Below are 23,338 nucleotides of genomic sequence, written 5' to 3' on the forward strand. Positions count from 1 at the left end.
CAACAGTAAATGGTAGAAGTTGAATTCAATAAATATCTGGAATTAAAAGTCTAATGGTGACCATGTACCCATTGTCAATTGTTGGAAAAAACCTATCTGGGACACGAATGTCTTTTAGGGAAGGAAACTGCCATCCTTATCTGTTTTGGCCAACGTGTGACTCCAGACCCACAGCAAAGTGGTTGGCTCTTAACTGCCCTCTGGGCAATTAGGGATGGGTAATAAATGCTGGCCTTGCCTGCGATGACCTCATCCCATGAATGTAAAAAACATGAAATTCTTCAAAAAAAACCACGTGAAACAGATGAGATAATTACGTTATTGAGGTAATCTAATGTGCACAAATTGGCCGCCACCATTGTTTTATATTCAGTGACTAAAGTGATTCAATTGCTGTGAAGGACTTTAGAACTATGAAAAATGCAATACTGTTTATCTGAACAATTCCTCTTTCAAATAAAACATACAATTTCCTTCCTCTTGGGTGCTCAGAAAAAAGCAGCAAAAATTCAGAGATTATTCACACATTTGTTTTCTGTTTTGGTTCTGTGGCACACAAATCATTGAAACTTCCCTTGAAGTGAACATTTATCCTGAAAACAGTGTCTCAAAACAGACTGGTTATTGATCACGTTGTTTGTTGACCTTGTTGTTCTCCAGTTAGCTGTTGTGATATTTATATTACTGAATTTTGCAATCATCAGGGAAGAAAAAATGTTTGCCATTAATCTCAAAATTGGTTGCAAAGTGAACTCTGTGATGCAAGTCTTCCCATTGTCAACTATAATTCAATCTAGTGTAAAATCCAGCAGGTATCTTAGCAAAGTCCCAATAATATGCAGAGTTTTACAGCCAATCAGTTGAAGATTTTTCAGACAGAAATTAAAAGTAGTTTTATATCATTCGTCTTGAAATGTCCAGATCATGAAATAAAATATTATAATTTGCATTTTGAGGTAAGCTAAAATAAAAATATTTTTTTAAAAAGTCTTAAGAATGTGGATATTTTTATCATTCTAGAGGAATGTTATGTTCCTTAAATATAAAATTAAAATTTCAAGGAGAGGGGGAATATTTAACAGGTACTCTGAAGTATGGTTTTAAAATGTTTAGTAACACCTAATTTTTCAGGGTTTCAACAGCGAGACTTACATAGAAATGGAAGCTATTGACAATACATTGTTAACTTTGAGTTTCAAATGCGTGACCTCTGGTGAAACGAGAATCGTTGATGATAAGTGAAAGAAAACCACTCAAAAAGGTCAAATGGAACCTCAGTGCGACCAGTACGTTCATTTCCAAGTTTTACTTTTTTAAAACAGTTTTTCCCCTCTGTGTCTGCCCGGACTTTGAGTCACAGAGTCAGTCTTGGTGGAATAATTAAGCTGACAATTTCGCTATCATTGCCAACGCAAGACTCTCAGTACATTAATTACAGTTGAAGTAAACACTTAATGAACCACAAAGTGCTCTGCGGACATCCTAAGGTCAGAAAGAAGAGCTGCGAAGGATGTCCATTGGACTCGAAACGATAGCGCAGTTTCACCCTACTGCTAGATCTGTTGGATTTCCCCAGCAATCTCTGTGTTTTCTATTACAGTAAATGATTTTTATTTTTTGCCAGTTCAGCTTTTTTATTGCATCGTTAGGCCTGAGGGGGGCGCTCCGAGACCCTAATCGATTACACCCTTCTGATTGGTTAGAAACTGCTAGGCGGAAGTTAGTGGTTGTCTCTTCCAGGAAGTGCTGTCATTTTGCGGGCGGCAGGAGCCAAGTTCAACGTTGAGTGGGGTCGGGACCGGTTTTAGGAGGGGGTGTGACCTGACTTGACTTGAGCTGAGCTGTCTGTGTTAAGAGGCTGGACCTGTCTCCTCCGAGTCTCCCTATATATATCTTCCACAGCAGCCACTGCTTGTCTGCAAACTGTGAAAGGCAAATCCCTTGGACGAAAATGGTAATAATGTTTCCCCAAACTGCGACCAGCAGAGGTATTGTGAATATAGTGTATGAGTTTCAGGCAGCGCTGATTTTAGTAAATAAGATCCGAACCAAACTGTACCCGTTCCTTCGAAAGCAAAGATTAATCATCAATTCACTAGAGGGTTAGGGACGGATACTCTGCCTTGTCTGGATTATTCATGCTCACCGCTGTGTGGAGATATTGCAAATTACCTTTTCTTTCTTTTTTCCCCCCTTCTCTGGCTTTAGGTACGGGTGTGAACATTAGGAACATTGGTCACCAGTCATCGTACAAAGAATTTGTAAACATGATGGGAAATATTGTTATCCTTAGTTTGATAGTGGCAATATCCTTATCATTTTGGATTGTGTCGATGACTGTCAGTACTTATTATGGTAAGTGCATTGTTTTGATATGTATTTGGAGCTCATAAATCCTTTTTGTAACTTGGAGTAAGCATACAGTGTGTTTGATATTAAATATCTAATTGTTAAAAACTACAGTATTTAATATTCTGAAGGATAAGTAGTTGATGAAACACTTATTAAAGTGTTTAAAGATTAAAGAGCCTATTTACATTCATGTCTCCAACCTGGTACTCTTGGTTTCCAAAATGTATGTTAGCTAGTGCCTTCATGAATGTTAAGTTTTAAACTCTCAAAATCATGATTACACTGCATTTGAGGATCTACCATTGACTTTTGAACCTCTCTTCCACAGGAATGCAATACTTTGTTGTAAATACACCTTCATTTCACCACCAGTAATTTGGACGAATTATGTACTGTATATTGTTACAAAAAAAGCCTTCGAGAATAATCTAAATTGATTGACTACATTGTTAAAGAAGTGTGTTATTGAGCTTTAGAAAAGCATAAGATTTTGTCAGATTTTCACTCTCTGTTAAATTGAATGGGAGAAGACAGTAGGCAGCACCCTGATTCTTTTAAACTTCAAATGTAAATAGAGTGAACACGTTTGTACATGGTCACGTTTTATAAATAATAGGAATGGTCAGAACTGTTTGAGGTGGTGGGTGGGGTAAGAAAGTTGCAGATTAAGCTAATACTATTTTTATATGTAATCAATACTCAAACACTAAACTGACCACATTACAAACATACTTTTATTGAATAGTTGAAAACTAATGCAATATTTGTATAATTAAACATATGGAATAAACATTGTTATAATTAATCTAGCTTATCATTCCTGTTTTCAAATTAAAACATGAAATATCAAGACACTATTATTAGTCAAAGGAAATAGCAGTAGATTATTTGGCCCCTCATCTGGTGTACTATTCAATTCAGTCACACTAATCCTTTATCCCAATGCCAGTTTCCAATGCTATGTCCATATCCTTTGATATCTTAAACAGCTAGAAATCAATTGATCAGACGTTATTTCTTCTTTATTCTGTGTATTATGAATCATTAATTTTGTTAATATTATTTAAATCTATTTTGCCCATAAATTAGATGTTTCCATTTTTATTTGCAAATTTCATTGCCTGCTGAAGGAATTCTGCTATTGACACTTTTAATAATTGAAGAGCAAAACAAAAATTAGCTGAGATGTTATTTGATGGAAGTTGAATAAGTCTATCTTAACCCACTGCTGATAGGCTGTGCCTGAATCCAGAAGTTTCTTTAAGAAAAGTCTTGTTTTTTTGCTTTATCTTTCTCTTTGTCTTCACTTTTTGATTCTCAAACTTTCTTCCATAGATAAATGCTTTCCTTTTAGCTTTACATAACATCACTGGGATTCGGGTTCTATGACAGTTTTGCCCCTGACAATGTACATAATGTCCATTCATGCTTCACTTTGTGTGATTCCTGAGTAGCAGAATGTAGCATAGCAACCTCTCACTGTCCTTGCTACTCTCAATCTTAATGTATATCTCATATGACCTATTATAATTTTTTTGATGCAGGACTGAAAATGGAGTATTGGTAATGAGAAAGAGAACTTCTGGCAATGATGGGTTCAGAAAATGATTGAAAGAAGATGTCATGCTGTTGTGATAAATACTATCTGTGAATTGAATTTATCTTATTTGTTGATGGGATGTGAATATCATTGGCTAGGCCAGCATTTTTGGCTCATCCCTAATAGCTCTTAAGAAATTGATGAGCTGCCGCCTTGAATCACTGCAGTACATGGGGGTAGGTACGACTAGTGCTGTTGGATAGGGAGAATTCCAGGATTTTGACCGAACAACAATTGAAGAATGGTGATATCGATCCTATTCAGGTTGGTATTTGTTCAGAAGGGATGGCCCCATGCATCTTCCCTTTCCTCCATTGTAAAGAGGGTATGTTCACTCGTGCAATAATCACCACTTGCAACTCCTCAGATCCTCGGGCAGTCTTTCCCAATTTCAGCATGTATAGCACATTTGGGCTGACGAGATGCAAGTAACATTTGTACCACACAGCAGTTTCCCTACCAATGACATGAGAGTCAGTGGTCTGTAGCTCTCTGGCTTATCTCTATAACCCTTCTTAAATATCGGAACCACATTTAAAAGTTCTCCAGTCCTCTGGGACCAGTTACACGTTTCCCAACCAGCAGCACACCATCTTGACTTGGGACTATCTCACTGCTCCTTCCATGTGGTCTGCAGTGTTTCAAAAAGGAAGCTCACTATCCACTCCTCTGGGGCAGTTAGGGACGGGGAATAAATTCAGTCAAGCCTTTGCCATCTATATGTTGTGAATGAATAGAAAGAGTTTTTAAGCCAGTGGAAGATGAAGGGGGCAGGAAAAATAAAATGCAATGTCTACATTAGAGAGGAGACCACAGGAGATTAACCACCAAATGTTTTGTGATGCAGAAGCAAAAGAGGTGTAATGGATATAGTCCAGGAAGAAAGGTTGTGTCCAGATGAGGCTTCGATGTTTGTTTGCTTGGCAGCTATCTGAATGCATCATGAAGGGAAAAAGAAAGAAATAAACAAGATGAAATCGGCAAAACCAAAGAGCACAAACTGATGTTGCCCCCCTATAGGAAGGACGTTGATAAACCTGAGGTCGCAGAAAAGAATTACAAAGATGTTGCTGGGATTGGAGGATTTGAGCTATAGGGAGAGGCTTAATAGGCTGGAATATTGGAGCCTGAGAGGTGACCTTAGAGAGGTCTATAACATTGAGGGGCATGGGTAGGGTGAATAGCCAAGGTAGTTTTCCAAGGGTGGGTGAGTCCAAAACTAGAGGGCATAGGTTCAAGATGAAAGAGGAAAGATTTAACAAGGACCTGAGAGGATAATTTTTTCACGCAGAAGGTTGTGTGTGTATGGAATGAGCTACAAGAGGAAATGGTGGAGGCGGGTACAACGACAACATTTGAAAGGCATCTGGATGGGTAAATGAACCAGAAGGGTTTAGAGGAATATGGACTAAATGCTGGCAAATGAGACTAGGTCAGATTGCAGTATGCATGTGGTCAGCACAGACAAGTTGGATTGAAGGATCTGTTTCCTTGCTGTATGGGTCTATAAGTGCCAGGCAGTAATCTCCAAGAAGAGAAAATCTAACCATTGCCCCTTGACATTTAGCGACATTCTGGAGATTACCGATTACCAGTTCAAGAAGGCACCTCAAATCACTTTCTTAAGGTCAACTATTGATTAGCAATAAGTACTGACTCAGCCAGTGATGCCCACATCCCAGGAATGAATTTTTCAAAATCGCCTGCTAGGTGTTAAAAGTCAGAATTTGCTTTTGGAAGGTTCTGTCTAAGGTACCTTGCTGAATCTCTGCAGCACATCTGGTCGGTGTTACACACTGCTGCTACTGAGCATCAGTGGTGGAGGGCATGAACATTGAAGCTGGTGGGCTTGATACTAATCAAGCAGGTTGCTTTCTTCTGAATGAGTCCAACATCTTGAGTGAAGTGGAGCTGTATTTGACCAAACATGTGGAGAGTATTCCATAGCACTCCTGACATTTTGAACATTGTTGATGGTGGACACCCTTTTAGGAGTTCGGAGAACTACCTGCTGCAGAATTCACAGCCTCTGACCTTCACTTGTGCAGCCACATTATTTACATGGCTGCTCCTGTTTGCTTTCAGTTATGTGGTAACTCCCAGGATTTTGATGGTAGCAGTTGAGCTCTGGTCATGCTATTGAACACCTAGGAAAGGTGATTAGATTCTCCTTTGTTAGAGATAGACATTGTCTGACATCAGTGTGATATGAATGCTACTTGTTGCCACTTGTCAACCCAAGCCTAGACATTTCACCACATACAGGTGCTGACTGCATTGTACCTAAAGAGTTGCAAATAATACTAAGGAACTCATGCAGTGACATCCCAGTACTGCAGAGATCTCCTTGAATGTTACATATGGCTCCAAACAATGGAGAAGTTTCCCCGATTCCAATTGACTCCAGTTTTGCTTGGGGATCTTGATGATGTACTTGTCAAGTGTTGTCATCATCAAGGCAACAAGAGCAGTCACTCTTAGCTCACCTCTGGAGTTCAGCTTTTTTTGCTTATGCATGGACCAAAGCTGTAATGGGTTTCCGAGCTGAGTGGCCCTGGTGAACCTAAACTGAGTATCAGTGAGCAGGTTATTGCTAAACAAATGCTATTTGTTAATGCTGTCGACAATCCTTCCTTCACTTTGCTAATGACCGGAGCTTGCTTGATTGACTGTTTTGGATTTGTTCTTTGTCTTGACAGGATATACCTGTGAAATTTCATATGTTGCTAGGATGATGCTGGTGTCCTGTGTAAAATCATTGAAAAGAGTTCTGATTCATGACTTGATCATTGTCGACCTTGTATCTAAGAAGTAAAATATGTCATGACCTTTGGTATTTTATTACAGTTGCCTTGATCTTTCCTTTAGGTACTCTACGACCCGTGTCACCTTGGCGATGGCTGTTTTCTGTATTAGTTCCACTAGTTATTGCTTCACATGCACTAAAGAAACAAAGTCTTGATCGCAGTGGAGCTATTGGAGGTAAATTGTCAAACTAAACAAATGTATAAAATTTTGATGTTTTACTTTTTCTACTTCAGTTACATTGCCAGTAGATGTTTACTAATACATAGAATAATATTAACCCATGTACATTAAGTAGACTGGTTGAATTTAGAGGATTGCGCTGGATTAGATCTCACACATATGGTTCCTAGCCAGAACTGAGACATCCTCGGTGTTCACCAGAGTAACACAGACCCTATTCCAACAAACAAAAAAATACCATTCAACTCAGTATTCCATTGTTAAGGAAACTTCAACATATTTCCACGTCAGTACTTGTTCCATTGCCTTGCCATTCTCACAATTTTTAGTTTCTATTTGAATGAAGACATTTACAAGGAAGTAGCAACATCTTGTATTTATATTGACAAGCATGCCATGAGTAGCATTGGCCAAGAATTTCCTCTCTACACCTTTTGGCCTTCTTACTTCCTTTGCAATAAAACTTCCCAAGACAATTCACAGGATCACTATAAAATATGACCCCAAACATGGTCAGATTGTCAAAGGCTTGGTGGATGAATTAGGTTTTTAAAAGCCTCTTTAAAGGAGGTAGGGAGCCAGAAAGGTATCGGCAAAAAATTCCACTCCAATGTGACTGAAGAAATGTTTATCTATGCTGGAAAAATTAAAACCATAGATGTTCAAGCGGACAGAATTAGATGCGCAGGTACCTCAGGGTTGTGTGGCTGATTGGAGATGGAATGGGGCAAGGCAGTGTAGAGGATTGGAAACATAGTCGAAAATTTCAAAATCATCATGTTGCTTAAGGAGGAGCCAATGTACATCAGGAGTGATAGGTGAATGGAATTTTTTTGAAAGTTAAGACATAGGCAGCCAAATTTTGAATGACCGTGTTTATCGAGAATAAAATTAGTTATTGTCACCCTTTAATATGGGAGATCAGTCAAGATTGTGTTGGAATTGTCAAGTCCAGATTTAACAAAGGCAGGAGAAAGAATTTCCGAAGAGATGAACTGAAACTGACCATAAGACCGTAGGCCATTTAGCTCATTCAGTCTGTTCCACCATTCAGTTAGAATATGATTGACCTGATAATCAACTCCACTTTCTCCAAAACCTTTGATTCCCTTACTAATTAAAAATCAATCCTTCTCAGCCTTGAAATACTTAAGAACCCTACCTCAGCAGCCATCTGTGGTAAAAAGATTCTACAGATTGACTATCTTAGATAAGAAATCCTTCCACTATGTCTGAAGGAGGCAGCCTCTTGCACTAACATGATGCCCTCTTGGCCTGTGCTCTCCCATAAAGGGAAACAACCTCTTTGCATTGACTCAATCAATCCTCCTAAGATTCTTATAGGGTTGTGGAGTTCAGTTGAGTGAATATGGGCAATGCAAAGGAGATAGTGTGAATAGTTGGTTGGAAATTTATCTGCATTAAATATGATAGATTTAATTTCAGACTGTTGCCGGGGACAAAAATGGAGTTGGTAAACTGAAACTTGAGACAGTGGTTTCAATCTTCCCAATTTTCACTTGGAGGAAATTAGTTTAGTTTGTACTTAAATGTTATATTGTAAGTCTGAAGACTTGCAGTATGCTGAAGATCAAATATGCTATAAAATTGCCTGGGAAGGCAAGCAATGCAATCGAAATTGAATGCTTAATTTCTTGAAATGGATGCAGCACATGGTCTTAACGAAAACAGATGGATTTTTCATAAGTTTATTTTAACGCCACAGTCTATCTTACATTACATTGTAATGAAGATGAAGCATGGTTTAATCCTTTAAAGTTGGAATTTTAAATATCTTGTGAAAACATTATATAATGAAAACATATAAACAAAAATAGAAATTGCTGTGAAAACTGAACAGGTCTGGCAGTATCTGATGCAAAGAAAGCAGAGTCAACATTTTGGGTCCAGTGACCCTTCTTCAGAACAGGTCACTGGATCTGAGAAGTTAACTCTGCTTCCTTTCCATAGGTGCCGCTGGGTTTTTCCCAGCAATTTCTCAGTTTGTTTCTGATTTCCAGCACCCGCAGTTTTTTCTTAATATAACGAAAACATGTTTAATGGGGTGTTTAAAATGAAAATATTGAAATTCCTCGGAATCTGATGGAAAATACAAAACGTTGAAGCTTAACAACTCAAGCAGCATCTGTGGGGAGAGAAACAAGGGTAATAATATTTCATATACAGATATCCTGAATATGGGAAAGGTACAATATGAATGCAAATTTATTTTGTATTTCAACATCATTTTTTTTCTTACAACCATTAGCTATGATCGTATTGAAACATGACCTACATTTTGTTCATAATTGAGAAAGTGGATTCTGCGACACCTTTGTAGAGCATTTGGTCTATTGTGCAGAAATGTCTTCAAATGTTGAATGCTATTATATACATTGCTTTGGTCAATTTCAAGAGTCTCTTGTGACAAGCAATTCTATATTTTTAAAATAACCTTTAAGACTTCTATATAGAGGAAAAAAACATCTTGCTATTTTTTTCAATTCTAAATTTGCAAGCCCTACCAATTCAGCAACTGATGGAAATCATTTATCATTACCGTCTCAAATTCTGTCAGAATTTCCATCTATATTTGTTCCAGTGAGTGAATCTGAAGCAGTTCATCAAGCTATGTCAGCTGATTGCAAGTGTGTCTGTGAGTAGCTAGACTTGATCTTTTTCATAAACTCAAACTTCACGATACATAAGAAGGATAAACTCGCTGAAGCAATTATGGAAAAATAGACATTGGACTGTCATAAACAACTCAGATGACTTGTATTCTGTCTAAAATGTTGCAATGGTAAATTATGTCTGATTTGGGTGAAAGAAATCTTGTATTTTTTCATGAAAGCGATTCCTGTTTCCAGGACTATAGCTTCTTAGCAATTACCCAACAACGCTCTTATTTTTCAAATTTATCAGCTTTAGTTAAAGCTGTAACGCTTCTCTTTAATTTTGGATATGCTAATCTCTGTTATGTCCATTCATAGTGGAGAATTCTTGAGGGAAAAATGTGTTGTTTGTATGGCTTTTTGAAAATTCTTAAATTTTATTTTCCCCCAGCTTTGATTGTTGGGTTCATCCTTACAATTGCCAACCTCAGTTTCTTCTCTGCATTGCTAACTTTTTTTGTTAGCTCATCGAAACTCACAAAATGGAAGGCAGAAGCAAAAAAACGTTTGGATGCAGAATATAAGGAAGGTAATTTTACCAATCCATGTCCTTTGTGCTTAAAAGAAAATATTTCTGCTGTTTACTCAAGAAATCAAACAAGTAGAAAATCTGAAAGTACAATGTATATATTGCAATGATTTTATTTACAACTTAAATATTTACATTGATTAAACATTTTGGCATATTTACTAACAAATTTGTTACTTGCGTTATAATTTGTACTGCTATTTTCTCATTTTACAAAGCTACAGCATAGAAAAGTGAAATAGGTAAACTTTTATCTGTTTTCCTTTCTATCCCTCCTCTCCTTTGCTTCAACTCCAGTTGGTGGATCTTCAGCTATTTTACCTGGTCGCACACCCTAAAGCTTTCACTAAATCACTCCACCTTGCTAAGGCTGTCTCCATCAGGGCCCTCACTATCGGTCTGTTCTGTTATGTTGTTGCAGCTCCCCAACATTTTACTGATTCCATTTTTATTACTGATTTATCCAAGGTATTGAACTAAATGAAGGAATTGCAAGGCTATTCTCAGTCATAAAGAATGATAGAAGCAAAGAATCATAGAGGCCAAAAAAATGGTCTCCTTCAATCTTGTAGCTATTCTGTCTTTGTCCAGTCTCCGCAATAGCATTTCCCTCTCCTCCACACTTCACTGTAACCCTTCATATTATTTTCCCTTGGAGAAAATGAGGACTGCAGATGCTGGAGATCCGAGCTGAAAAATGTGTTGCTGGAAAAGCGCAGCAGGTCAGGCAGCATCCAAGGAGCAGGAGAATCAACATTTCGGGCATAAGCCCTTCTTCAGGAATGAGGAGGGTGTGCCAAGCAGGCTAAGATAAAAGGTAGGGAGGAGGGACTTGGGGGGAGGGGCATTGGGAATGCGATAGGTGAAAGGAGGTTAAGGTGAGGGTGATAGGCCGGAGAGGGGGTGGGGGCGGAGAGGTCGGGAAGAAGATTGCAGGTCAAGAAGGCGGTGCTGAGTCCGAGGGTTGGGACTGAGATAAGGTGGCGAGGGGGAGGGGAAATGAGGAACCTGGAGAAATCTGCATTCATCCCTTGTGGTTGGAGGGTTCCTAGGCAGAAGATGAGGCGCTCTTCCTCCAGGCATCGTGTTGCCATGGTCTGGCGATGGAGGACGGAAAGGACCTGCATGTCCTTGGCGGAGTGGGAGGGGGAGTTAAAGTGTTCAGCCACAGGGCAGTTGGGTTGGTTGGTGCGGGTGTCCCAGAGGTGTTCTCTTCACATGTTTAGCTGTCTTTTTGGAATCTCTGATTAAGTGTTCCAATCAAAGAAGTGCATTCCAGATTCTAATCATTTATTTTGTAGAACATTTTTTCTCATGTTGTTTTACGAATCACCTTAAATCAGTGTCCTTAGCTTCTTGTACTTCTGCCATTGAGGACACTTCCTGTCTATTTACTCAGTTTGCACCCCTCAAAGTTTTGGATATTGACACTAAATCTGCCCTCCTCTTTCTTTTCATTAAAAAAATGCCTAGATTATTCAATTTACCCTTGTATTTTAAATTCCCTCATCTCTGGATCCATTGTCATAAATCTTTCCAGCAGCCTGTCTAGTACCTTCAGATTTTTCTGAGGTACTATGCTGAGATTGAACCCAGTTCTTTAGTCAAGTTAGAACTTGTGTTTTATAACAGTTCACCCATCTTGCTTGTTTTTGGACTGCATGGCTTGATTTAAGAAGCCTGGGATGCTGTATGACCTTTTAACAATTTCTCACATAGCTTCACTGCTTTCATCTATTTATGCACATACACCGAAGGTTTCTCTATTCCTGCACCCTCTTTTAGCTTTGTACCCTAGAAGAATGTTTTGAAGTCTTATTACTGAGTTTAAGTAACTGGACAAAAAGTTGGCAAAATTTAGGAAAATGTGAAGTTGTTCTCCCTTCCAAAAAGAACAGTGTTATTTAAACAGAGAAAAACTGCAGAAAGCTCCCTCACAAAGGGGCTTGGGGGTAATTGAACAGAAAAACACAGAAAGCTAGAGTATAGGTGCAGCAGGTAATCGGGAAGGCTAATGGAATGTTGGCCCTTATATCAATGGGGTTGGAGTATAAGAGCAATGAAGTTTTACTGTGACTGTACAAGGTGCTGGTAAGACCACATCAACAATACTGTGAGCACTTTTCATCCCCTTATTTCAGAAAAAAATATTATTTTATTGGATGCAATTCAGAGAAGGTTCACCAGGATGATTCCTGGTATAGAGGGATTGTCTTATGGGTGAAGATTGTACAGCTTGGGATTCTATTCACTGGAATTTAGGAAAATGAGAGGTGATATCATGAAGACATATACGATTGTTAAGGGGATTGACAGGGTAAGTGCTGATAGGATATTTTCTGTCATGGGAAAGTCTAAGACCGGACAGCATAATCTCAGAATTAGGGGCACCACTTTAAAACTGAGATGAGGAGGAATTTCTTCTCAGAGGGTTAAGTATCTTTGATATTCCTTGCATCAGGGTGCTCTGAGGGCAGAGTTCGTGTGTATATTTAAGGCTAAGACAGATTCTTGATGAGTAATGTTAGAGATGGCTCGAGGGGCAGGATCGCCTTTTCCTGTTCCTATTTATTTTGGTCTGGTGGTCCCTCTATCCTTCTCGCAGGTCACAATATTTCTAAGTTTTGTGTTGTCTGTAAATTTTTAAAAACACCTGAGTCTAGGTCATGACTGAATTGCCTGTTTCCACACTGTAGAGAGTCTAATCTTCAAAAAGAACATATGTAATATTTATATCAATAAAAGCTAATCCTTAGGCCCCAATATATACCTTCCTCTCGGGGGAAGAGAAGACTCTGTTTAGCACTAGACGTGTTCTGAAAAAGGGTCACTGGACCCGAATCGTTAACTCTGATTTCTCTCCACATATGCTGCCAGACCTGCTGAGCTTTTCCAGCCATTTCTGTTTAAGATTTTGTTTCTGATTTATAGCATTCACAGTTCTTTCAGTTTTCTGGTCAGCACTACTTTATTTCCTGTCACTCAGTTAAATTCACCTCTATGCTACCATTGTACCTTTTATTCCAGGTGCTTGCAACCCTAATATGAAACGTATTTTGAAAGTTTGTGTACAAGATATAATATCATCTTGAATCTCTGTTAGGTCATCAAAAAGCTATTCAATTCATAAACACAATCACTTTTTTAAAAAATTAATGCATACTAGTCTACATTACTGTTAATTTTGTTCTGAATGATCATTTCTAAATGCTTTCTCATCGCTGAGATTGAACTGGCTAGTCTGTAGGTTCTGCATTTATCCTTGTGTTCTCTGAAATAAGTTTTCAATTTAGATTTTATATTTTTTAAATAATTTTCAGTAAAGATGCAGAAGAGTTGAGTCCCAGGATAATGCTTGTGAATAACTCTTGTTAGAAGATGAGTAAGCCTCTAATCATGTTCAGAAAACTCAGAACTGGTGATTTTAATGTGTTTTTAAAACAGTGGATCAAAAGGTATTGTGAGCTGTTTCTAATTGGTAGGAATCAGTAGTGATTACGTAAACACATCTCAATAGTAGGACCGAACACATTTAATTTGCATTCAGAATCTACATCTTGTTAAATCACATACATAATTGATTTTCATTAGTCTATGCAAAGATATTTGCTTTGTTGCTTAAATTTAGAGGAATGCGTAAATAAGTTGCTGTTTCTTTCCAATTTCTATGCCAATTTTCATTTCTAGCAACTCCTTAGCTTGACATCTGTCTCTTGGTAGGAAAAGAAAGCAAAAGAAGAGATCCTTTTTTTGTCATGGAATTAGGTATCACTGGAAATGCCAGTATTTGTTGCCCATTTCCAGTTGCCCTGAAGAACACCTTAAATACTGCAGTCCATGTGCTGTAGGTACAACTGCCTTTGTCCTTTCAAGTGGTAGAGGTTGCAGATTTAGAAAGTGCGGTCTGGAGATTTGATGATTTGTTGCAGTGCACCTTGCATTTGTGCATGCTTATGCCACAGTGTTAGTTAAGGGGAGCAAATATTAAAGGTGGTGGATGAAGCACCAATTGAGCCCTGGATAAAGTTGAGTTTTTCTAGTGTTGTTAAAGCTGCACCAACCAAGTAGATGGAGGGTATTCCATCACACTCCTGACTGATGCCTTGTTGATGGTAGACAAACATTGGGAAGAGATGAAAGTAAACAAGAGTAATACAGATCAGTTGTTTTCCATGCCACTGGGTTTGCCAATTTCAAAGTGATTAATTGGATAGTAGAGATGGATTAACACTGACTGATATGACTTCCAATCTCACATTACTCTTATAAGTATTGATAGAATTTGAATAGCAGGACAACAGTGGATTGTCAATGGACAGTAGCACATGGCTTGCCATAGCAATTGACATGGATTCTGGTCTGGAAATGCAGTTAACAGGATGCGTAGCAGAGTTAAACGTTGACTGAAGAGCCAGATGTGGCAGCAGTAGCCAAAAACAATCTTCAGTGGTAAATAAAATGCATTGAGGTATGGTCAATTTGATAGTTTTGGTTTCTCACCTGGCATGTGAAATTAAACTTGCTATTTGTGGTTTGCTGATCAGAATTATAATATTGCCTATGACTTTAACCTGGAAGACTCCAAGGGAAAAGACCTGTTTCAGTTCTTGCTTGATTAAACTTTTTTTTCATTTAAATTCTGTTCTTGCCATTTAATGATCAGCACCATTCGGCTCAATGTGAATACTAACTTTGCTGGCCTACCCTTCACTTGTTCCCCCAAAAAGATGAACGAACAGCAAAGAAAGCTCACACTTCATCATAAAAAGTCTTCATGAAAGTCCTCATTCTATCTTTTGAAGAGAAAAAATTCAGAGTGTATCATAACTATATCTACAGCAGCCTAAATCTGCCAAGTGAAACCAATCACAGAATATTAAATCTCATTATTATTTTGATCACACATAGATCTGAATAATATTTCTAGAGGAAAATCATGAAGTTGCATGTTTGTAATTATTTTGAATGTTTTCACCTATTTATTTAACCATATTTTCATCTATTCTATTCTGAGTGTTTATATCAATTCTTTTCACAGGTGGCCAGAGGAACTGGATACAGGTATTTTGTAATGGAGGTGTTCCTACAGAGATTGCCTTACTTTATATGATTGAAACTGGGCCGGGAGAAATTGCAATTGATTTTTCAAAGCAGTACACTGCCTCTTGGATGTGTCTGTCTCTCCTGGGAGCGCTGGCTTGTAGTTCAGGTGACACCTGGGCATCAGAGATAGGAAGCGTTGCCAGCAAAACGCATCCAAGACTGATCACCACGTGGGAAAAGGTTCCCATTGGTAAGAATTCATTTTGTTTTCTAAAAGATGCCAGTCAGTAGCTAACCCATATTGATATCCTACAACATTCATTTGACGAGAAAAATCTTTATTTATAAAAGTTGAAAAATTTATCATTACCAACTTTATTGAATTTGCCAACATTGTACAAATTGTACCAAATTCTTTCACTAGTGCATCAAAATCTGATCAAAAGCAGAGGCTTTGCCCTCTTATGAAATATTTTAGAGCCGTTATTTGGTTTCTGCTAGATGCAGCCAATAGAACTGCTAATACTAAGTGAAAGTAAAGCCCAAAGAAAAGAGGAAAAATAATTCATAATTTTCAACCAAACCATGAATCTGAAATTCCCTTGCTAACGGCATTGTGGGTCTACTTATAACATGCACATTGCTGCAGTTGAAGAAGGCAGCTCACCACCACTTTCTCCTGGGTAACAATGCCCACATTTCATGAGAGAATTAAAAAAAAACAAAAGTTGAACTGACTAAAACAAGTTTTATTTTCAGGTACTAATGGAGGAGTTACCTTTGTAGGCCTTGCATCGAGTTTACTTGGTGGAATGGCTGTTGGATTAGCCTATCTATTAACTCAATTGCTGTTTGTGGAGGACCTGAATACTTCACCACCTCAGTGGCCGATTGTTATATATGGTGCTGCAGCAGGTTTCCTTGGCTCCATTTTGGATTCCTATTTAGGCGCCGTAATGCAGTATTCAGGTTTGTATTTTAAGTTTTTAAACATGAATGATTGTTTTTATTCTACTTGCTGATTGCAGTGTAAAGGGGAAGAAAATGTTTGTCCCCATCCACACTGACTAAAAGAGATTGTAGAAGTGACGAAGTAATGGTACTGCACTACTTGAATGAGGTAAAGCCTTTCCTTGGCTGCAATATTCCCTAGCAAATAAGCCATTATGTAAATGAATGCATGTCAAACATATTCATGCAATTGTATACAAATGTGAAGCATAAATGCATTAATTCTATTACATCTTATGTGTCATTGACTATGCTGGCAAATTAAGGAAGCTTTCAAGCCAGGTTGTCAAGTTCACAGGCCATTTTACAAGGGGCATAATTTGCTGTTCATTATAAATTAGTAAATCATACAAAACTGGAGTACAGGACAGCAATAAAAACAGAAGTCGCTGGACAAGTTTAGCAGGTGTGGCAGTACCTGTGAAGAGAAAATAAAATTAATGGGTTCTAAAGAAGGGTCACTGGACCTGAAATATTAACTCTGATTTCTCTTCACAGATGTTGCCAGACCTGTTGAGCTTTCCCAGGAGCAACTTCTCATTTTGTTTCTGATTTACAGCATCTAAAGTTCTTTTGGTTTTTATACAAGACAGAAATGTTTGCTTTGCACATAATTGCACTGTAATCTTATCTCCAGCAAATATTTGTATTTCTTATGTCCTTGCAGGTTTTGATGAAGACAGTGGGATGGTTGTCAATCACATTACTCCTAATGGACGGCATATATCCGGAAAACCTATTCTGGATAATAATGCAGTAAATCTCTTTTCTGCGATCCTTATTGCTCTACTGCTGCCGGGAATGACTTGGCCTTTTTGGCCAAGGAAGTTAGCAATTTAGAAACATAGTGAAGGAGGATTCTAATCATCTGCTAGCATAAAATATTGCATATGAGTATTGCACTAACAAACGGAAGTCTGAATTAAAATGAAGATGTACAAAAATACTTCCAATATTGCAACTTTGTGGAAGCATAAGCTGTATCTTCACACGCTTACTTTGTTTACTTATTTATTGTTTCTTTGGAAATGTTATTTGGTGTCTTCAATCAAAAAGCTTACCCTCAATATGTTACATCTCAGTGAATAGTCTTTTTATTACAATTGATGTTGTTGCTCCTTTTTATTAACATTTTTTTCAGCAATGCCTCTAAATCAGAGAACATACTTAAATTATGTAACAACTTATAACTTTGATGAACAGATTTTGGCAGTAAACTATTGATCAGCCAAGCTCACTCTTCAAAATCACTGGTTGGTTTCCTCCTTATGATTCTGGATGTAAATCAACATTTCAAATCAAAGTTTATTCAATGTCTTTTTGAAAACTTGTTTTTTGTTAAATTCTTACTGATGATTCTCAATCTTATCATGGTTTTACTCAAAACACTGCTGCCTAAATTTCAGAATTTGAAATTCTACCTTCTAATTCTTGAATCCAGTATTTGACAGAAGAGTTGTGAATCCTGACCAGCAAGAGCTTAAAAATGAAATGAAGTTACTGAATAGCTTTAAGACTGAGAGTGATACAGGAGAAATAAAAGCAAAATGATGTTTCAGCCCCAAGGGATAATTTACAGGTAAATCTTAAGTTAATCTACAATAACACAAACCAAATCCAGCAATAAGTGGACTGAGCAAAGAAAAATTAGTTTAATTAATTAAAGTCATACATAAATCTTGAGTAATTAAACATACATCAAGATTGGCTTGGATTGAATTGCTGGTTTTGTGCTATACCAGAATCTTTAACAAACGCATTTGCAATAAAGAGAAACTTCTGTTCAGATTTGTTGAGCTGGAGTCCAAAACACAGGGGCATCATAGAGTGGGGGGAGTTCTGAGGATTGTTTAATTGAGGAGGCAGTCTCTCACTTTAGTTTTCTGAATTTAATTTTTATGTTTTTCCATACCTACAGAAGGTTTTTAAATCAGTTTTGTTCTCGCTTGTTTACTTGTGTTCGAGTTTGTCTTTACGAATTTCTTGGTGATCTTTCATTTCTAGGAGAGACAGTGACATTGTGGTAGTGTCACTGGATGAGTAATCCAGAGGCCCAGTGATATTCCCACTGTGCCAACCTCTATTACTCTCTGGACACAGATTTAAATTTCAACATGGTGGTTGGTGAAGTTCAAACTTCATTAATGAATGTGGCAATAAGAGCTGCTCTTGGTGATGGTGACCACAGCAGTTATTGTCAATTGTCATAAAAAAACCCATCTGGTTCACTAATGCCCATTAGGGAAATAAATCTGCCATCCTTACCTGATCTGGCAGGTGTACATGTGATTCCAAACAACCACAGCAATATGATTGATTTGGAAATAGACAAATACATTTCTCTATTCAAATGAATTAAGGGTAGACAATAAATGTTAGCCTTGTCAGTGATCACATGAAAGAATAAAGGAAAATAACAATCTAAAATTCTCTCAATGTTATTTCTCCTCCTGACAACATCAAAAGCTTCCTGTTTCATCAAATACCATTTCTAAGTTTTTCTGTTTGATCACTTGTATTGAGTTTTCATTTCTTAAAGAAATCCATATTTTCTGTGAATTGATTTTTAAAAATATAATGGATACTTGTTTCATCGCAGTTTAATTGGAGCCCGTTTGGAAAGAACAGCTTCCTATTTCTTGGCACCAGTGCCAGAGCCCCTGAATTGATAAATCTGCCTCCCATTCAACACTTTTAGCCATGCATTAAGGAAAAAACCTTATTATCCATTCAGCAATTAACTAATTTGCACGTGGTTCAGAGTTTGAATTGCAGAACAAAGTATAATAACATTTTAATCCGTGTTTTTTTTACTCCATCACTCCCTCCCTCCTCATAAATTGAAGAAACAGAATGAGCATAAACAACTATGAGCATAGTTTTTAAATCAGTTATTATCAATATATAGAAAAGAATTAGTGAATGTAAATTATAATGGGGAAAAGAAATCAGCAGAGACATTAAGGAATAGATTATTTTTGAAAGAGCATTCTGGAAAGCTCCTTTTTCTTTGTTCTTCTGAACTTCTTGGAAAGATGTTCTTAATACTTGTGGTAATTTATGAAACCCTGTTGACCTCTTCTCCTGGAAGTAAATTTGCATAAGCATCATACAATTAGTATTTAACATAGCTAATTTTTTTTTAAGTATAAAACTGATTTAGGCAAAAATTTAGAGAAACACTTTGAAATATCTGATTATGTTATGTTTAATGTATAGTATCCAAACATACTCACCATAGCCTACATTGAGCAGTCAAAACCTCAGCAAATACACTAAGAGTTTAAATTTGTATTTTCATTCATTTGAATAAATCACAAGTTGCTAATATCAGCAAATCTTGTTGTTTAGTTTTTGGTTACATTTAACAATGAGGTGATTGTGCTGAAAACAATCCTTTTCAAACCCCCAAACCTTTAAGCAAACTAGCAACTAAGAAATGTAAACATAGGTAGAATTGAGTTGCCCAAAGTTCATAAATCTTGATTTAACTCACTATCTGCAGTTTGTACATTCATATTAACTATAATTAATTAAAAGTCAAACTTTTATACAGTCAGATATTTGAATATAGTTGTAGATTACTTTTAAGTGTGCTATGATAATATGTTGAGAAATAACATATAGTATCTTTTGTGTCTTCATGACCTCATTGCCTGAATTACTTTTTTTAACATTTACCTATTTGGATGTGTCATGACATATCTCTGTGGCAGGTGGGGCATTTTAAAATTATGCTTTCAAAGAATGTGGGCACTGCTGGCTGGACCAGCATTTGTTGACCATCTCTAATTCTTGGAGGGCAGTTAAGAGTCAAGCACGTTGCTCTGAGTCTGGAGCCAAATGTAGGCCAAACCAGATAAGGACAGTAGTTTTCTTCCCTAAAGGACATTACTAAGGAAGACTTTTTTTCCCCCAATAATCAATAATGCTTTCATGGTAATCATTAGACTCTTTAATTCCAGATTTTTTAAAAAATTGAAATTAAATTCCACTATTTGAGCACAAGTCCTCATCATTGCCTGGGTCTCTGAATTAATAATCTAGTGATATGACCATCAGGCCAGCGCCTCCCTATCGAAGCTGGACCTCTGACCCAGAAATAGGAGAAATATAAAACACTACCACAAAACCACTACACCTTTGGTGTTGGTTGACGATGAAATATTAGTTAAGACATGTGAGAACATCCTGTTTTTCTTATAAGTTCTCTATTGGGTTTGCTTTGCCAATCAATGAGATGATGGCCAATCTGATGGCTCCACTTTCCTGCCTTTATCCCATTCCCTTTCTCATTAAATCCATCCAACTCAACTTTGAATATACTTACAACTCAGCCTCGATAGCCCTTTATAGTAAAGAATTCCACAGATTTGTTACCCTCAGAAAAGAAATTCCTCCTAATCTCTAACTTAAACGTGCAATCTGTTTTTTTCTGAGACAATGCCCTCTGGTTCTAGGTTTCCCATGTGGGAAAACAATCTTTCTGCATTTACCTTGTCAAGTCATTTAAGAATCTTACATTTTTCAATAAGATCACCTCTTGTTCTTCTAAATTCCAAAGAATATGGACCCAATCCACTCAGTGTTCCCTTACAAGACAGTCTCTCCATAGCTAGTACCAACCTAGTGAGTCTACTGAAAATTGTTTTCATCTGATCTTTTATGGCCACCTGGAAGATTGACCAGAATCTAAATGTATTAACCTACCTGCAAGATATATTGCTGCACTGCCAGATTATGTGCTTTAAACTCTGAACTGGAACATCAAGTTGCAATCTGGTCACTTAAAAGGCAAATGCAGTAAGGTTTATGTGGAGAACTGGGTAAGCAATACATAAATTAGAAAGGTTTTTAGATAATTTGTCTTTTATCCATTGAATAGTTCTGAGGAATAGTTGAATATATTGAATAGTTCTGAGGAACATTGCTGTGAAGTCTATTGTGTGAATGAAGTGTTCTATTTTCTGTCACATGGACAAATATTTTATCCACAGTTTATCACATTACGGTCACATTCAGAATCGAACTAATTTTGCATGGCATTGTTACACAAAATCCAGTAAAGTGTTTATATTGTTTTTAAAGCATTTATTCCATCTTTTCCCTCATGTTAATATGGCAGATTTTTTTTCCCTTGTATGCGTAATTATTTTGTAAAAAAAGTTCCTTTTTTAAGAAATGTGACAATATTTTGTGTAAAGTACACCTTCAGAATAGTTTGAATTATCTGAAATTAAACAAATGTTTTATGTAATCAATTAATAAAACTAGTGTATATACATGTTACATTTCAGTTGCATTCCATTCATAATTGATATTACAGTATCATAAATATTATAGCACAGGCAGAGACCATTGAGCTCATTACATCAATGACTGTTTGTTTGCTTTTCTGCTGGAACTATTTCCTATTATTTACTCAACTTGCTTTTTTTTTGTTGCTTTTCAGCCATTCATCCAGTTCCTATTTATGTTTCAAAATGTGCCTAAATAGCAACCTCAGAAAAGTTACCTTAATTTTTCTAGTGTTGAATCTTAGAACTTGTCTCCCTGGTACTAAGTCACCAACCATTTGAAATACTGTTGCACTCTTACCTTTTCAATAGCTGATAAAGGGCTTATGCCCAAAATGTCAATTTTCCTGCTCCTGCCTGACCTGGAGTGCTTTTCCAGCACCACATTTTTGACTCTAATCTCCAGCATCTGCAGTCCTCACTTTTGCCTTTTCAATAGCTGTCGTAAATTTTACATCTTCTATTAGATCCCCATGCAATTTTCTGCTTCAGTGAGAAAAGTTCCAATATTTCATGTCAGTTTTCAAGTTTCCTTCAGTAACTTTAGCATTTATCCAGTTGAAAATAGAATAGAATTAGCTTTATTGTTACTCAATGAGTACACTGAAGAGTTGACACTTTTTTGTTGCTAAGCGCTATCTTAGGTACAAGTTACCGAGGTACAGCTTCTTTAGTTACAAGATCTTAGAAAATAGACAAATAAACTGTCCAGCATTGCAAAGATAAATGTCCGGAACAGAGGTCTTCCAACGATACTGAGCTGACACTGAGCCTCCAGGTAAATCATTTCTACAAATCAAGCATATTCCCAACAGTTGTATACTGAAAACTGTACACAACAATTGTGACCTTGTAAATTTCTTTCATAATTACAAGATTTATCTCATGTTTTTTATATTCAACATTCCACTTATAAAACCTGGAGTCCCAGTTGAGCTTCTATAAGCCATTTCTGCTTCACTTTTATTCTTAAATGTTCATATTTTCTTAAATGTTTATATAGTGTTGGATGTCTCTTTTTCTGCTTTAAGAATCTCATTTATAGAAATATTTCATTTTTACAATTCTTTTTCCTACAAAGCACCATATTCTACTGAATTGCTTTGGTCACCTTTCTCTTAAACCTATCTTTTACCTCCCACTCTACAATACTGATCCGTTAAATTCCCTCTTAAATTTATGGCAAAATCAATTTCAAACATCGGTACAGTCTTCAGATGTCAAATGTTCTCTGTAGATTCCTCGAGGTCGACTTTGGAGTTCTGCACAAATTTTTCATAGATAGGTACCTTTCAGAGAACTATTCAGCTCGCGGTCTGTTTGTTTGCATTTGTTGCTGTTCTCACCCTAACTGTTCAACATGTCCAATTTTATACCCCAAAACATTGGATCATTTCATTGGTTTGACGTCCTCCCAAACAGTGAAATTCAAATTTGATTGGATTTTGATATCTGGGGCATATTTTAAACTGGCCGAATTTAAATTTGTTTTTGTTCCATGGCAACACAACTCCAGGTATTTGTTTTGATCAAGTGTTACATTTTTACCTTGTTCAGGACACTCTGGACTTTCAGTCAGTCCTTGCGAGCTTCCTCTCCCTCTTAAAGGTACAGTACACCTCTACACCTTCATAACAATTACATTTTATGAAGGCTGATTTTTGATAGACCAGGGAATAGAGGATAATAAGGCAGCATACACCAAGAAATTGAGACCACTACCAACAATGATTTTATTGAATGACAGAACAGGCTTAAATGACCTACTCCTGCTCCTAAGTTCTATGTTCTGACTTGGTAATATGTAAAGAAAATAGCCTTTTAGGGGAAGTGGGTTCCTCAC

The 23,338-nt window shown here is 37.1% G+C and overlaps 1 protein-coding gene across 2 annotated transcripts; it reads left to right on the top strand.

Moving 5' to 3' along the window:
- Window positions 1–1,777: 1,777 nt before the first annotated feature.
- Window positions 1,778–21,482, top strand: tmem19 (transmembrane protein 19). Of its 2 annotated transcripts, none has more exons than XM_043709733.2 (7): window positions 1,778–1,988; window positions 2,209–2,355; window positions 6,821–6,934; window positions 10,007–10,144; window positions 15,183–15,437; window positions 15,947–16,156; window positions 16,866–21,482. In XM_043709733.2, exons 1-7 carry the CDS (start codon window positions 1,952–1,954, stop codon window positions 17,036–17,038), a joined length of 1,074 nt encoding a protein of 357 aa, XP_043565668.1. In that variant the 5' UTR covers window positions 1,778–1,951; the 3' UTR covers window positions 17,039–21,482. The 2 variants fall into 2 exon arrangements, with proteins under 2 accessions (XP_043565668.1, XP_043565669.1); XM_043709734.2 differs by having other exon boundaries at window positions 1,780–1,954.
- The last annotated feature ends 1,856 nt before the right edge of the window (window positions 21,483–23,338 follow it).

This window comes from Chiloscyllium plagiosum, unplaced genomic scaffold, assembly GCF_037043375.1.
Source record: "Chiloscyllium plagiosum isolate Xiang-an unplaced genomic scaffold, Cpla_swu_hap1 HiC_scaffold_19, whole genome shotgun sequence".
NCBI lineage: Eukaryota > Metazoa > Chordata > Chondrichthyes > Orectolobiformes > Hemiscylliidae > Chiloscyllium > Chiloscyllium plagiosum.